Raw genomic sequence first — 14,375 nt, 5'->3', positions numbered from 1 at the left:
AGATCCTTCTGGTGGCCTTCCCTGTCACGAGATGTGCGAGGCTTTGTGCAGTCTTGTGACGTTTGTGCTCGGGCCAAGCCTTGTTGTTCTCGGGCTAGTGGATTATTGTTGCCCTTGCCTATTCCTAAGAGGCCTTGGACACACATCTCGATGGATTTTATTTCAGATCTGCCTGTTTCTCAGAAGATGTCTGTCATCTGGGTGGTGTGTGACCGTTTTTCTAAGATGGTTCATTTGGTTCCCCTGCCCAAATTGCCTTCTTCTTCCGAGTTGGTGCCCCTGTTTTTTCAAAATGTTGTTCGTTTGCATGGTATTCCTGAGAATATCGTTTCTGACAGAGGAACCCAATTTGTGTCTAGATTTTGGCGGGCATTTTGTGCTAGGATGGGCATAGATTTGTCTTTTTCGTCTGCTTTTCACCCTCAGACTAATGGCCAGACCGAGCGGACTAATCAGACCCTGGAGACATATCTGAGGTGTTTTGTGTCTGCTGACCAGGATGATTGGGTTGCTTTTTTGCCATTGGCGGAGTTCGCCCTCAATAATCGGGCCAGCTCTGCCACCTTGGTTTCCCCGTTTTTCTGTAATTCGGGGTTCCATCCTCGATTTTCCTCCGGTCAGATGGAATCCTCGGATTGTCCTGGAGTGGATGCGGTGGTGGAGAGATTGCATCATATCTGGGGGCAGGTGATGGACAATTTAAAGTTGTCCCAGGAGAAGACTCAGCTTTTTGCCAACCGTCACCGTCGTGTTGGTCCTCGGCTTTGTGTTGGAGATTTGGTGTGGTTGTCTTCTCGTTTTGTCCCTATGAGGGTCTCATCTCCTAAGTTTAAGCCTCGGTTCATCGGTCCGTATAAAATATTGGAGATTCTTAACCCTGTTTCCTTCCGTTTGGACCTCCCTGCATCCTTTTCTATTCATAACGTTTTTCATCGGTCGTTATTGCGCAGGTATGAGGCACCGGTTGTGCCTTCCGTTGAGCCTCCTGCTCCGGTGTTGGTTGAGGGTGAGTTGGAGTACGTTGTGGAAAAAATCCTAGACTCCCGTGTTTCCAGACGGAGACTCCAGTATCTGGTCAAGTGGAAGGGATACGGCCAGGAGGATAATTCTTGGGTCACTGCATCTGATGTTCATGCCTCTGATCTGGTTCGTGCCTTTCATAGGGCCCATCCTGATCGCCCTGGTGGTTCTGGTGAGGGTTCGGTGCCCCCTCCTTGAGGGGGGGGTACTGTTGTGAATTTGGATTCTGGGCTCCCCCGGTGGCTACTGGTGGAATTGAACTTGTGACATCATCTTCCCTGTTCACCTGTTCTGATTAGATCTGGGTGTCGCTATATAACCTGGCTTCTCTGTTAGATGCTTGCCGGTCAACAATGTTATCAGAAGCCTCTCTGTGCTTGTTCCTGCTCCCAGACATCTACTAGATAAGTTGGACATTCGTCCATGTTTTGTTTTTGTATTTTGGTTCCAGTTCACAGCTGCAGTTTCGTTACTGTGTCTGGAAAGCTCTTGTTGATCAGGAATTGCCACTCTGGTATTATGAGTTAATGCCAGAGTCCTAAAGTAATTTCTGGATGTGTTTTGTTAGGGTTTTCTACTGACCATGAAAGTATGCTTTCTGTCTTCTGCTATCTAGAAAGCGGACCTCAAATTTGCTAAAACTATTTTCCTGCTGCGTTTGTTGTTTCATCTCATATCACCGCCAATATATGTGGGGGGCTTCTGTCTCCTTTTGGGCATTTCTCTAGAGGTGAGTCAGGTCTTATATTTCCCTCTGCTAGCATTATTTAGTTCTCCGGCCGGCGCTGGGCATATAGGGATAAAAAGTAGGACATGCTACCTGGCTACTTCTAGATGATGCGGTAGGTTTAGTTCATGGTCAGTACAGTTACATCTTCCAAGAGCTTGTTCCTATAGAGGCTTATGCTAGTTCTCTGGCCATGGAGATCATGACAGCAGCCCCTGTTACACACAGTATAATGCAGCCCCCCACTCACAGTATAGTGCAGCCCCCACACATAGTATAATCAGTATAATGCAGCCCCCCACTCACAGTATAGTGCAGTTCCCCCCAAGACAGTATAGTGCTGCTCCCCCACACAGTATACTGCAGCCACCCACACACACAGTATAATGCAGCCCCCTTCCACGCACAGTATAATGTAACCACCCTCCACACCCAGTATAGTGCAGCTCCCTGCAACACACAGTATAGTGCAGCTCCCCCAACACAAAGTGTAGTGCAGCTCCCCAACACACAATGTAGTATAGATCCCCCACACACAGTATAGTGCAGCTCCCCAACACAGAATATTGCAGCTCCCCAAACACACAGTATAGTGCAGCTCCCGCAACACACAGTATAGTTCAGCTCCCCAACACAGAGTACCATGCACCTCCCGCAACACACAGTATAGTGCAGCTCTCCTAACACACAGTATAGTGCAGCTCCCCAACAAACAGTATAGTGCAGCTCCCCCCAACACACAGTACAGTGCATCTCTCCCCAACACACAGTATAGTGCAGCTCTTCCCCAACACACAGTACAGTGTAGCTCCTCTCAACACACAGTATAGTGCAGCTCCCCAACACACAGTATAGTGCAGCTCCCCAACATACAGTATAGTGCAGACATGCACACACACAGTATAATGCAGCCCACCCATTCACACATACAGTAATGCATACACACTCACACAATACTCACCCCTCCTCCTTGTTCCTCCAAGATGCTCAAGGCTTTGCTCCAGTCTCCTCAGCTTAACTGCTGGCACAGCATGACGCACGATGAAGTGACATCATTGTGCACCCTCTGAGCCACAAGCAGAGGGGGAGTGATGGGAGAGGGAGCGTTATCTGACGCTCTCTCCTTCATCACTGCTTTCAACTGTATTGGTGCCTATGATGCCGATAAGTTGAATGAGCGATGGGGGGTCAGCGCTGGTCCCCTCTTATGGACCACATAGGGGCTGCATGGGTGGGCCCCCTGGAGGAGCGAGGGCCCTAGGCAGCTACCAGGTCTGCCTGCCTATAATGCTGGCCCTGCATGAAAGGTTAAAGCAGTTATGGGGGTATTCACATGTACTAGGTTCCTCATTTTAAGCATCTGAGCCTAACGTATGCAATGGGATTTATTTCATACCTATACTTTAGAACTCCCAGTTACGATATATAGGCGAAAATGTGTTGTATTGCCTCCATCTGGCTAGCATGCATCTGTATAGACTGCACTTTCCTAAACCGGGTCACAGTAAAAAAGATATACCATGCAATATACTTTCTTTGTTTTGAGCACCTGTGGTGGACAGATACTAGGCGTCCATCCCCACTGTGGCCTCCTTAAGATATGTACCCAACAGAGGCCAAAAAGTGTATTACTAGCCTTTATGTTTATTCCTGTAGAGGGTGCATGAATTGCAAACTGAATTACGCAAATTTCTGCAACAAACAAGTCAGATAATATAATGCTTATAGCTAATCATCTGTATAAGAGTTTACATAACGTAATTGTTTGTCACATCCCTAGGTGCCTCAAGATGAATGGGGAGGGTATCCCTCCGGGAGTAAAGATGAGGAAATTCCATGTCGAAGAATGAGAAGTGGAAGCTATATAAAAGCCATGGAAGAAGACAGTGGAGACTCTGATACAAGTCCAAAAACATCCCCAAAAATGTCAGCAAGACCTGAACCTTTATTGAAATCAATAATGCAGCGATCACATGGAGAGATGCATAAGTAAGTACCTGTAAACTAAAAAAGCCTGATTCTATCATGCTCAACAATTCCATTTTGTTAAAGGGTACAAAAAGTCTCGAAATCAACTATCTGGCATCTGCCAGTCTGGGTATCGACTACAGTTTCTGATATCAGGTCATGGTCATTGAGTACATCAAACAAAGCCACATTTGATGTCATCTACTAGATAAAGGAAGCATAGTATAGGTACAGATCTGCTCCCCTGATACTCTCCCAGCGGCTCTGCGCCTCTCATGGTGGTCATTGATAGGCTGCTGTGTATGAACAGCTGTCGATAATGGAATGAGGGGAAGTGCTTGGATCCTCTTGCTCATGGATACATCAGATTATGGATTATGGTGGGAGTTTGCTAAGATGGTATTTCATATTCCAGTCTTAACCAGAATCCCATTGGAGTAGGATGCATCACATTTGCCAAGAGGGGGACACTGCCTATACATGTAATGCAACCTGACCTGTTTACTGCAGCAATGAATACATGGTGCCTCCTATCAAGAGTGATGTGGCGCAGATAGTCACGCAAAGCAATGGCTGCTGTATACAAATGTCAACCAGACTCCCATAATGTCCATTTCTCTCATTTGGAAAATCCTTTACGAGTTAACCCTAGACAAAAGTAAATAAAGCACATGTTTTGGTGTTAAAAAAAAAGTTAATTGGGAACATTACTTTTAATTAAGAAGCTTAAACTGATATTAACAAGAGTTCTGTAGTACAGAGGTTACTAATGTGTAGAGAATGTTTTTTATTAAATCATCCTAGACAGAAGAAGAAAGGAAAGACATTAAAACTGTGTGATTGGAATTTAATTGTAACCCAATGCTGTTTATCATTAGTAAACACATCAACCTTACAAAGCACTAAATGCATTAACTTAGTGATTGTGTTCAGGAAAAAACACACGTGACCAGAATGAAGTGTGATTCCTTTAGACTGTCTGAAATTGAATAATGTGCAGACTTTACCAAGATTGGGAAATCTTATGAATAAAAATAAGATGCTCCAAAGTGGCCTTCATGTCTTAAAGGGAATTTGTCACCAGATTTTTGCTACCTCAAATGAGAGCAGCATAATGTAGGAAAGAGACCCTGATTCCAACGATGTGTCACTTTTTTTACTGGGTTCAGCAGATGTGACATAGTCAGAGTTCTTTGATGTAGCATGTAGCAGAGCTCAGAAAGCTAATCCCGCCCACAACACAGCCCTCTATGTACATTGTCTATAGACAGTGAGATGCTTAGTAGAGGAGAAGGTGTAATCGGACCAGGGCTCATGTGCTTCTGTAGTCCAGCAGTGATTATCTCCTAGTGATAAAACCTTCATTGTAAGAAAACAGTAGCACACAGCCAAAAAAGTGGCACATTGCTGAATTCAGTGTTTTAACCCCTACCTCTTACTGTTCTCAAATTATATAGAAAAACCCTGCTGACAGATTCCTTTTAATAATTTACATCTTAGCCCAGTGATGGGCAACCTTTTGAGCTCGGTGTGTCAAAATTCGCCAAAAAACCGAGCATAACTTGGGTGGTGTGTCACCTTGATAAAAAAACAATTTTGCGACATGTATAGTTTAAATAACAAATATGTATAATTAGAATTAACTTACCTGCTTAGTGACTTCTTTGTTCATCTGTCAGTTGGTTTCTTTTGTTGGTCTTGCTATTATTTAACTTGTGTGGGGTGCCGTGAACTAAGATAAGTGAGGGGGAGGGGGAATTCTTCCAGTGATGGCGAACCTGTGGCACTCCAGCTGTTGCAAAACTACAATTCCCATCATGTCTTTACAGCCAAAGCCTTTGCTTTGAATGGCCAGCCATGATGGGAATTGTAGTTTTGCAACAGCTGGACTGCCACAGGTTCGCCATCACTGATGCCTCCCTCTCACTTATCTCAGTAATGGCCAATGACACCCCACAGTTCACTGGATGATGGTTGCTGTAGTAGTCACAGGGCCTGAGTCCAGACAGCAATCACAGGGCCTGAGTCCAGACAGCTATCACAGGGCCTGAGTCCAGACAGCAATCACAGGGCCTGAGTCCAGACAGCAATCACAGGGCCTGAGTCCAGACAGCAATCACAGGGCCTGAGTCCAGACAGCAATCACAGGGCCTGAGTCCAGACAGCAATCACAGGGCCTGAGTCCAGACAGCAATCACAGGGCCTGAGTCCAGACAGCAATCACAGGGCCTGAGTCCAGACAGCAATCACAGGGCCTGAGTCCAGACAGCAATCACAGGGCCTGAGTCCAGACAGCAATCACAGGGCCTGAGTCCAGACAGCAATCACAGGGCCTGAGTCCAGACAGCAATCACAGGGCCTGAGTCCAGACAGCAATCACAGGGCCTGAGTCCAGACAGCAATCACAGGGCCTGAGTCCAGACAGCAATCACAGGGCCTGAGTCCAGACAGCTATCACAGGGCCTGAGTCCAGACAGCAATCACAGGGTTGCGTGCGGTCACATGGGCGACGCAACCAATCACAACGCCGGAACGTAATTTTAAAATCCTGAAGGACCTAAAATTACGTCACGGCTTGCTGTGATTGGTCGCGTCTCGGTCACATGGGCGGCACGCAACCAATCACAAGCCGGGACTTCAAGGAAGGAAGGAAAACCGCGATTTTTAAGCAAACAACGCTGCCGGTTCCCTCGCGGACGTCCAGGCTGCGTCGGACAGGTGAGTATAGCAATATTTTTTATTTTAATTCTTTATTTTACATATTAATATGGTTCCCAGGGCCTGAAGGAGAGTTTCCTCTCCTTCAGACCCTGGGAAAGAAGCAATTTCTATGGGGCCGCGGCCGGCGGCCGGCGTGTCACTGAAAATGACTACGCGTGTCAGCACTGACACGCGTGTCATAGGTTCGCCATCACTGTCTTAGCCTGTCCATACACAATAAGCAAATTGAAATCCATTATAGGTGGAGCATCATATGGGGCCCATTATATATGGAGCATCATATGGGGCCCATTATATATGGAGCATTATATGGGGCCTATTCTGTATGGATCATTATATGGGGCCTATTCTGTATGGAGCATTATATGGGATTCATTATACTGTATGGAGCAATATATGGGGCTCATTATACTGCATGGGGCCCATCCTATACTGTATGGAACATTGCATGGGACCCATTATTTATGGAGCATTATATGGGGCCCATTATACTGTATGGAGCATTATATGAGGCTCATTATACTGTTTGCAGCTTTATATGGGGCTCATTATTCTTTATTGAGCAATATATGTGGCTCATTCTGTATGGAGCAATATATGGGGCTTATTATATGGTATGGAGAAATATATGGGGCCTATTACATTGTATGAAACATTATATTGGGTCCAGTATTCTGTATGGAGCAATATATGAGGCTCATTATTCTGTTTTGAGCGCTATGTGGTGCCCGCAATACTGTATGGAGGACTATACTGCCTGGTTTCTGAGTTATTGTAGAATTTACAGTAGATCTCACTCATATAATGTAAGAAGTAAGTGAATTCTTTGGCATTGTACTATTCTTATATTTCTCTGCTGTATCTGTGCATCATGAATAGTGGTATGTGTTCAAGGGGCCCACTGAGACTCTTTCGCCTGGAGCCCACGAAAACCTGGAGCCTACCCTGGGTATAACCAAAGTAGGAGAAGGAAAGGGAATTATCACACTTAATAAACCAAGCAACAGTCACAGATAAACCCACCAAATTACCACTCATATAACCACCAACACCTATCCTCCCAGCCATGCAGCAAACACTAGCTCTGACGATGTGTGTCAGTCAGGACCCAGATTATATAGGGGATAGGAGTGGCTAACCATGCTCAGGTGAGAACCCTACCTTCCAGAGCTCTCAACATGACCGATTAACCCCTGTACTACCAAAAGACATTTACACAGTTTAAAAAGAAGGTGAAGTGCTTCTTTTCAGCACAGGAGAAGGAGCAATCAGACACTATGATCTTCTGGTTCTTCTCTGTTGCGGTAACCCTGTGACATATTGGCAATTTTCAAACTTTTAATTTTTATGTCCTTAAATCAGAGTTATGTCACACAAAATAGTAAATAAATATCGTTTCCAACATGTCTACTTTACATCAGCACAATTGAAATTTTTGGGGGTTAGGCAGTTATAAGGGTTAAAAGTTGACCAGCAATTTCTAATTTTTCCAGCAAAATTCACAAAATCATGTTTTTAGGAACCACATCCATTTGAAGCAACTTTGAGGGGCCTATTGACAGAAAATACTCAAAAGTACTGCCATTCTAAAAAGTGAACCCCTCAAGGTGTTGAAAACAACATTCAAGAAGTTTATTAACCCTTCACGTGCTTCACAGGAATTAATGAAATATGGAAGGAAAAAATGAACATTTAACTTTTTTCACAAAAAAATTTATTTTAGACCCACAAGAAAAAATAGACCCCAAAATGCGTTGAACAATTTCTCCTGAGTACGACAATACCCCATATGTGGAGGAAAACTAATGTTTTGGCACACAGCAGAGCTTGGAAGGGAAAGGGAAGGAGCGCCATTTTACTTTTTAAATGTTAAATTTGCTGGAATAATTAGCGGATGTCATGTCTTGTTTATAGAGTTCCTTATGTGCTTAAACAGAAACACCTCCCACAAGTGACACCATTTTGGAAACTAGACCCATCAGGGAACTTATCTAGATGTTTAGTGAGCACCATGAACCCCCTGGTGCTTTATAGAAGTTTATAACGTTGAGCCTTGAAAAGTGAAAAAAATCAAATTTTTCACATAAAAATGTTTTTTTAGCAGCACATTTTGCATTTTCACAAGGTTAAAGGAGTGTCATGTCGGACGCTGTTCAGACCAGGTCGTTCGACAGACAGCGGTAATTCCGCTTTTGACCACTATTTGCTCATTGGCGTCGGCTAGGTTTTGTCCAGCTGTTCCAGGGTTAATTTACCTGATCCTCGGATTGGAAGCTGGGCCATGCCCATGGCCTTTAAATAGTTCTCCGGATCATTGGGCGTTGCCGATTATAGCTTCTGTCTTGCGTTGTTATCTCGGTCTGTGTTGTGAATTTGCTTTTTGCTCCCTCTAGTGGTTACTAGTTTTTTGACTCTGGTTTTTCTGTCATTCCTTTTATCCGCACCTGGGTCGTTAGTTAGGGGTGTTGCTATTTAAGCTCCCTGGACCTTCAGTTCAATGCCTGGCAACGTAGTTATCAGAGCTAGTCTGCTGTGCTCTTGTCTACTGATCCTGGTTCCAGTTATATCAGCTAAGTCTGCCTTTTGCTTTTTGCTATTTGTTTTGGTTTTGTATTTTTGTCCAGCTTGTTCCAAATCTATATCCTGACCTTTGCTGGAAGCTCTAGGGGGCTGGTGTTCTCCCCCCGGACCGTTAGACGGTTCGGGGGTTCTTGAATTTCCAGTGTGGATTTTGATAGGGTTTTTGTTGACCATATAAGTTACCTTTCTTTATTCTGCTATCAGTAAGCGGGCCTCTCTGTGCTAAACCTGGTTCATTTCTGTGTTTGTCATTTCCTCTTACCTCACCGTCATTATTTGTGGGGGGCTTCTATCCAGCTTTGGGGTCCCCTTCTCTGGAGGCAAGAAAGGTCTTTGTTTTCCTCTACTAGGGGTAGCTAGATTCTCCGGCTGGCGCGTGTCATCTAGAATCAACGTAGGAATGATACCCGGCTACTTCTAGTGTTGGCGTTAGGAGTAGATATATGGTCAACCCAGTTACCACTGCCCTATGAGCTGGATTTTTGTATTCTGCAGACTTCCACGTTCCTCTGAGACCCTCGCCATTGGGGTCATAACAGTTTGCCAGGCCAGTATTAAATGTTTAATGCATTGCAGAAGAGGGATTATAAGAAAGAAGATTCTGAGTTTTTTTTTTTTTTCTCCTTCCCCTTTACCTCAGAGTGGCTATGCTTGCTGCAGACATGAATGTCCAGACCTTGATTACAAGTGTGGACCAGCTGGCTACTCGTGTGCAGGGCATACAAGACTATGTTATCAGAAATCCTAGGTCAGAACCTAAAATACCGATTCCTGAACTGTTTTCCGGAGACAGGTTTAAGTTTAGGAATTTCGTGAATAATTGTAAATTGTTTTTGTCCCTGAGACCCTGTTCATCAGGAGATTCTGCTCAGCAAGTAAAAATTGTTATTTCGTTCTTACGGGGCGACCCTCAGGATTGGGCTTTTTCGCTGGCGCCAGGAGATCCGGCATTGGCTGATCTTGATGCGTTTTTTCTGGCGCTCGGTTTACTTTATGAGGAACCCAATCTTGAGATTCAGGCAGAAAAGGCCTTGCTGTCTATGTCTCAGGGGCAGGACGAGGCTGAAGTGTATTGCCAAAAATTTCGGAAATGGTCCGTGCTGACACATTGGAACGAGTGTGCACTGGCCGCTAATTTTAGAAATGGCCTTTCTGAAGCCATTAAGAATGTTATGGTGGGTTTTCCCATTCCCACAGGTCTGAATGATACTATGGCACTGGCTATTCAAATTGACCGGCGGTTGCGGGAGCGCAAAACCGCAAATTCCCTCATGGTGTTGTCTGAACAGACACCTAATTCGGTGCAATGTGATAGAAAAACCGCAAATTCCCTCATGGTGTTGTCTGAACAGACACCTGATTTAATGCAATGTGATAGAATCCTGACTAGAAATGAGCGGAAAATTCATAGACGCCGGAATGGCTTGTGCTACTACTGTGGTGATTCTACACATGTTATCTCAGCATGCTCTAAACGTATAGCTAAGGTTGTTAGTCCTGTCACCGTTGGTAATTTGCAACCTAAATTTATTCTGTCTGTAACTTTGATTTGCTCACTGTCATCTTATCCTGTCATGGCGTTTGTAGATTCAGGTGCTGCCCTGAGTCTCATGGATCTCTCATTTGCTAAGCGCTGTGGATTTACTCTTGAACCATTAGAAAATCCTATTCCTCTTAGGGGTATTGATGCTACACCATTGGCAGCAAATAAACCGCAGCATTGGACTCAGGTTACCATGTGCATGACTCCTGAACACCGCGAGGTGATACGTTTCCTGGTTTTACATAAAATGCATGATTTGGTCGTTTTAGGGCTGCCATGGTTACAGACCCATAATCCAGTCCTGGACTGGAAGGCTATGTCAGTCTCAAGTTGGGGCTGTCGTGGTATTCATGAGGATTCTCTGCCTGTGTCTATTGCTTCTTCTACGCCTTCGGAAGTTCCGGAGTATTTGTCTGATTATCAGGATGTCTTCAGTGAGTCTGAGTCCAGTGCACTGCCTCCTCATAGGGACTGTGACTGTGCTATAGATTTGATCCCAGGCAGTAAATTTCCTAAGGGAAGACTGTTTAATCTGTCGGTACCTGAACATACCGCTATGCGTTCATATATCAAGGAGTCTCTGGAAAAAGGACATATTCGTCCGTCTTCTTCCCCTCTTGGTGCGGGATTCTTTTTTGTGGCAAAAAAGGACGGATCTTTGAGACCTTGTATTGATTATCGGCTTTTAAATAAGATCACTGTCAAATTTCAGTATCCTTTACCGCTGTTGTCTGACTTGTTTGCCCGGATTAAGGGTGCCAAGTGGTTCACCAAGATAGACCTTCGTGGTGCGTACAACCTTGTGCGCATTAAGCAAGGTGATGAATGGAAAACCGCATTCAATACGCCCGAAGGTCATTTTGAGTACTTGGTGATGCCTTTTGGGCTCTCCAATGCGCCTTCAGTTTTTCAGTCCTTTATGCATGACATTTTCCGGAAGTATCTGGATAAATTTTTGATTGTTTATCTGGATGATATTTTGGTTTTTTCTGATAATTGGGATTCGCATGTGGAGCAGGTCAGGTTGGTCTTTAAAATTTTGCGTGAAAATTCTTTGTTTGTCAAGGGCTCAAAGTGTCTCTTTGGTGTACAGAAGGTTCCCTTTTTGGGGTTCATTTTTTCCCCTTCTGCTGTGGAGATGGACCCAGTCAAGGTCCGAGCTATTCTTGATTGGATTCTCGCCTCTCCAGGCGGAGGCTTCAGTACCTGGTCAAGTGGAAGGGCTATGGTCAGAGGATAATTCCTGGGTGGTCGCCTCTGATGTTCATGCGGCCGATTTAGTTCATGCCGCTCATCCTGATCGCCCTGGTGGTCGTGGTGAGGGTTCGGTGACCCCTCACTAAGGGGGGGGTACTGTTGTGAATTTGCTTTTTGCTCCCTCTAGTGGTTACTAGTTTTTTGACTCTGGTTTTTCTGTCATTCCTTTTATCCGCACCTGGGTCGTTAGTTAGGGGTGTTGCTATTTAAGCTCCCTGGACCTTCAGTTCAATGCCTGGCAACGTAGTTATCAGAGCTAGTCTGCTGTGCTCTTGTCTACTGATCCTGGTTCCAGTTATATCAGCTAAGTCTGCCTTTTGCTTTTTGCTATTTGTTTTGGTTTTGTATTTTTGTCCAGCTTGTTCCAAATCTATATCCTGACCTTTGCTGGAAGCTCTAGGGGGCTGGTGTTCTCCCCCCGGACCGTTAGACGGTTCGGGGGTTCTTGAATTTCCAGTGTGGATTTTGATAGGGTTTTTGTTGACCATATAAGTTACCTTTCTTTATTCTGCTATCAGTAAGCGGGCCTCTCTGTGCTAAACCTGGTTCATTTCTGTGTTTGTCATTTCCTCTTACCTCACCGTCATTATTTGTGGGGGGCTTCTATCCAGATTTGGGGTCCCCTTCTCTGGAGGCAAGAAAGGTCTTTGTTTTCCTCTACTAGGGGTAGCTAGATTCTCCGGCTGGCGCGTGTCATCTAGAATCAACGTAGGAATGATCCCCGGCTACTTCTAGTGTTGGCGTTAGGAGTAGATATATGGTCAACCCAGTTACCACTGCCCTATGAGCTGGATTTTTGTATTCTGCAGACTTCCACGTTCCTCTGAGACCCTCGCCATTGGGGTCATAACAGTCTGGAGTGGAGAGCTGGTTGTTGGAGAATCGTTGCTGGTGGTGTATTTTCCTTTGTCTTATTTACTCCTTCCTATATTTGTGTTTATTTTGCCCTGCACATTTATAGTGTATTCCTGAGTGACTGCGGCGTGGTGTATATTTTCCTTTATCCTTGTCTGTGCTAACTGTGGGTATTGGTGTATTACATTCACTGGGTGGAGGGCTGAGGTTTTAAGCTTAGGGTTGTAACAGGAGGCAGGGTGAGGTTCGAGGCCTGGACATGCACACCATCAGTGTAAACTTCAGGTAGAGGGTCAGTCAGCATTTCCCTAGTCTGAGGGAAATTGCAGGGGCCCGGGTTATTAGCTCTCACCCACCTAGTCTCCCCGTGACAAGGAGAAATTGCACCATATGACTTGTTGTGCAATTTCTCCTGATTATGCCTATACCCCATATATGGGTGAAAACTACTGTTTTGGTTCACTGCAGGGCTCAGAAGGGAAAGAGCGCTATTTGACTTTTTGAATGCAATATTTGCAGGAATCATTATAGGATGCTATGTCACATTTGGACAACCCCGGGGTGCCTAAAGTGTGGAAATCCCCCACAAGTGAGCCCATTTTAGATATTAAACCCCTGAAGGACCTTATCTAGATGTGTGGTGAGTACCTTGGTGCATCAAAAAAGTTTATAATATTGAGCGATGAAGATAGAAAAAAATCACATTTTCCCCACAAAAATGTTAGCACCAAATTTTTTATTTTCACAATGATATCAGGAGAAAATGTACCCCAAAACTTTCTCAGGATTATACAGATACCCCATATGTGGGGGAGACTATTGTTTGGGTGCATGGCAGGGCTCAGAAAGAATGGAGTGACATTTTGGAAGACAGATTTTGATGGAATGTTCTGCGGTTGTCATGTCGCATTTGGAGAGCCCCTGATATGCCTAGAGATGACCCCCCCACAAGTGGCTTCATTTTGGAAATTAGACCCCTCAAGGAATTTATTTAGATGTTTGGTGAGCACCTTTAACCCCCAGGTGCTTCACAGAAGATGATAACGTTGAGCCATGAAAATAACAAAATCACATTTTTTTCCCACAAAAATGTTCTTTTAGACCCCAATTTTTTGTATTTTCACAATGGTACCAGGGGTAAATGGAACCCAAACTGTGTTATACAAATTCTCCTGAGTACACTAATACCACATATGGGGTTGAAAACTACTTTTGAGGCACAGTGCAAAGCTCAGAAGGGAAGAAGCGTCATATTAGAGTATAGATTTTGCTGGATTGGTTTGAGAGTGCCATGTCACATTGGTATAGCCCCTGAGATGCCAGAACAGCAGAACTCCCATAAGTGACCCTAGTTTACAAACTACACCTCTCAATGAATTGATCTATGGGTGCAGTGATCATATTGACACCACAGGTGTGTCACAGAATTTTATACCATAGGCAGTGAAGAGAAAATAATTACATTTTTACCACAAAAATTTTGCTTTAGACCCAGATTTTACATTTTCACACTGGGAAAATTTGTTCCACAATTTCGGCTGAATTTGGAAATACCCCATATGTGGCTATACAGGACTGTTTAGCCATACGGCGAGACTCGGGAGAGATGGAGCGCTATTTTCCTCATGGAGCGCAGATTTTACTAGAATAGTTTGCAGACTCCATATACAGAGCCCCTAAATGCTAGAAGAGCAGAATCCCCCC

The 14,375-nt window shown here is 44.5% G+C and overlaps 1 protein-coding gene across 9 annotated transcripts in view; it reads left to right on the top strand.

Annotated features, from left to right (window-relative positions):
• Positions 1–14,375, top strand: part of DLGAP2 (DLG associated protein 2) — a 1,328,681-nt gene that overhangs the window by 1,042,705 nt on the left and 271,601 nt on the right. For all 9 annotated transcript variants that reach the window (XM_077290075.1, XM_077290073.1, XM_077290074.1 and 6 more), the window contains one exon: positions 3,528–3,736. In XM_077290075.1, the coding sequence (XP_077146190.1) occupies positions 3,528–3,736 (209 nt within the window). The remainder of the gene's footprint in view (positions 1–3,527; positions 3,737–14,375) is intronic.

This window comes from Ranitomeya variabilis, chromosome 2, assembly GCF_051348905.1.
Source record: "Ranitomeya variabilis isolate aRanVar5 chromosome 2, aRanVar5.hap1, whole genome shotgun sequence".
NCBI lineage: Eukaryota > Metazoa > Chordata > Amphibia > Anura > Dendrobatidae > Ranitomeya > Ranitomeya variabilis.
This window is presented reverse-complemented; position numbering and strand designations above follow the sequence as displayed.